The sequence below is a fragment of the Phanerochaete carnosa genome (assembly GCF_000300595.1).
Source record: "Phanerochaete carnosa HHB-10118-sp unplaced genomic scaffold PHACAscaffold_883, whole genome shotgun sequence".
NCBI lineage: Eukaryota > Fungi > Basidiomycota > Agaricomycetes > Polyporales > Phanerochaetaceae > Phanerochaete > Phanerochaete carnosa.
In genome coordinates this window covers 1-2,340 of record NW_006768510.1, presented here as the reverse complement: position 1 = coordinate 2,340, position 2,340 = coordinate 1, and the positions used below count along the sequence as shown (strand labels likewise).

The following is a 2,340-nucleotide window of genomic DNA, read 5'->3' as shown; positions in this document are numbered from 1 at the left end:
CGGTGTCATCTACTTGTTCCTGAGGGTACGTCGCGCCTCGGCTTCCTGCCAGTTTCATATATATGTATATATATATATATATATATATATGCATCGAGGACATGTGCTGTTCCGCGCCGCTCTCACCGAGTTCAAGCCGTCCGCCGCGAAAGACGTCAGCTGTATCCTCGAGCTGGCGGACCGCAACTGGCGTGCTGGATCATCCGTAGAGCTTGTCTTCACCACCTACCCAAGTCTGCATATCGCTTTCTCTCGTATCGGCTTGAATGTGCTTGGAGTCAAGAATGGGACAACTTTTTCGATAAGACGGGCTTCGACCCTGTCAGCTGCTCAGTCAAGGTCTATGTGCATGTCATTTATAGCGCCATCACAGCTGCGAGCACCTGATATGCATGCTCTGGCCTCGCCCTGCACTCCTTGCCTTCACTGCTACCGGGCCGCCATGTCCTTCGATTAATCTTCGCATTTTCACATCTTAGGAGCACCATCCCCGTGCTCCTCGCGTCCTATGCACCCCCATAACGCCTAATTTGCACTCAATTCGCCTCACCGCGCTCTTCTCCTGCTTTGTTTGCGATGACAGCGGCGCGCTTCCCGCTTCCTGGATGCAAAGTGGGCGCGGAGAGGGCGAGATGGTGCACGGAGATACTAGGGAGGTGGGAGGCTCAAGAGAGTCTACGGCACTTTACCACATCGTGCTCCTCACCAGCGCAGCCCTTGGCACTCTTTGTGCTCCATGTTCTCTGCGCCGCCGCGCCGCTCTCTGCACCCGTGCCGCGCACTATTCTGCCTTCCCGGTGTCAAACATCCCTTTCTCACGCCCTCGTCCGGTTGGACGCGCCGTCTACAAGTGCAGACGGTGATACTTCTCTCGGGCCGAAGTCTTGCCCCGCACCACGCCCTCTCTGCAGTGGATTTGTTCGAGTACATCGAGCATAAGGGTGGTTTTTTCTTCGGCAACGGCAGGTGTGTGGCGACGGTATCTTACGCCTTTCTTCTAACTTCAATAGCTGTAGGAACGCCTTGGCCCGTTCCGGATGATCTCGTGCTCGGTGTTCGCCGTAGCGCGTCTCTAGTGCATACAAGGGGCGAAGTCTATCTCGTATGATCAATCTCTCGGAGTCCTCGCTTCCGTCGCCGCTGCCGTGAGTGGCACTGGAATAATTAATCCCCGTCAAGTACACGGTTGGCACAATGCACAGGTATAATATGCTTATAATCTCTCTAGCGAGACCTGTGGAAATGCACGGAAGGCTACGGCCGGAGATGCCGAGGACCTGAGCTGCAACGACTGGTGGTCTGGTATGATCTTTCTCACTCTTCTATTGACTGAACCATGTTGATGCCGTTTCTACAGCGCAGGCTGCATATTCCGTCGAGTATCTCAAAATTTTTTCTGCCATAAAGCGGGACCGCATCATTGCTGCCTTCAAGGCCGCTGCCCTGCATCTCTGGTCTCCGTGTATTGTAGGCTTTTATGAAGCTGTTCGTTGTGACAAATAACACGGCTAGTCTACGCATATGGCCTTGATATCTTCTTCTTCCTCTGCACAAGTCAAATAAACGGGGCTAGAAGGCGATACCCCGAATCTCTTTCTCTCTCCCCTACCCGGCCCTCCGACTTGGAAACGCCGGTACTTCCAATCCCACCCCGCAGCTTTCCTCTCGTCGATCTCCCTCTCCATCCCCACGCGGTGGTATAACTCATGTCCATGCTTCTCTATGAGCATGAGGGTCAGCTCGTACAATCCCTCTGGTTTAGCAGACGTAGCAGGATCCCACGCTTGTAGCTTCCACGTAACCGGATTACGATAGAAGTTCTTGAATCGGCCGACGACGACCGCCCACGTTTCGCGATCATCGTACGCCTTCCACCCAAGAGGAGATCTCTGCTCGTCCTCGTAGACCAGCAGAGCGGCCTTGCTCCGGAAAATGAAATAGCCAGAGTCTGTCATCTCCCCTCTTGGGGCGCCGTCGGTACGCCAGATGTTGTTATCTCGCGCCCCGATAGCCTCAAATGCGAGCACCCGGCCCTTTGTCGTATGAATGTACGCGCGCCCGCTTTCGCTTGTTTCTGGCATCTGCGGCAACGTAGAGAGCTCCCTGGACGGTGACATGCCGGGTGCGATGTAGAGCCAGGTTGCCGTCGCGCGGGGATTTGCCATTAGTGCCCGGAGCATCGCGATCGTCGCTTTGATCCGGTCGTCTTGCCCAAACCGTCCTGCGTCCAGGCTCACACCAAAGAGGCCCATGATGCTCAACACCATGTCCACCGCGCGCGACGAAGAGCGCGTGTAAGCGCTCACCCAGAGCCTGAAACCTCGGAGATAAAGTGCATCG

The 2,340-nt window shown here is 55.2% G+C and overlaps 2 protein-coding genes across 2 annotated transcripts; one reads left to right on the top strand and one right to left on the bottom strand.

Moving 5' to 3' along the window:
- On the top strand, positions 1–871 carry PHACADRAFT_266520 (uncharacterized protein). The gene has a single exon (XM_007403214.1). The coding sequence runs from the start codon at positions 89–91 to the stop codon at positions 455–457; it is 369 nt and encodes a 122-aa protein (XP_007403276.1). The 5' UTR covers positions 1–88; the 3' UTR covers positions 458–871.
- A 637-nt stretch (positions 872–1,508) lies between these two features.
- PHACADRAFT_266519 (uncharacterized protein) lies at positions 1,509–2,312 on the bottom strand (the record flags this gene model as incomplete). The annotated part of the gene is made up of 1 exon (XM_007403213.1): positions 1,509–2,312. A coding segment is annotated over one exon (804 nt), but the record flags the coding sequence as incomplete, so codon positions are not given.
- Between the last annotated feature and the right edge of the window lie 28 nt (positions 2,313–2,340).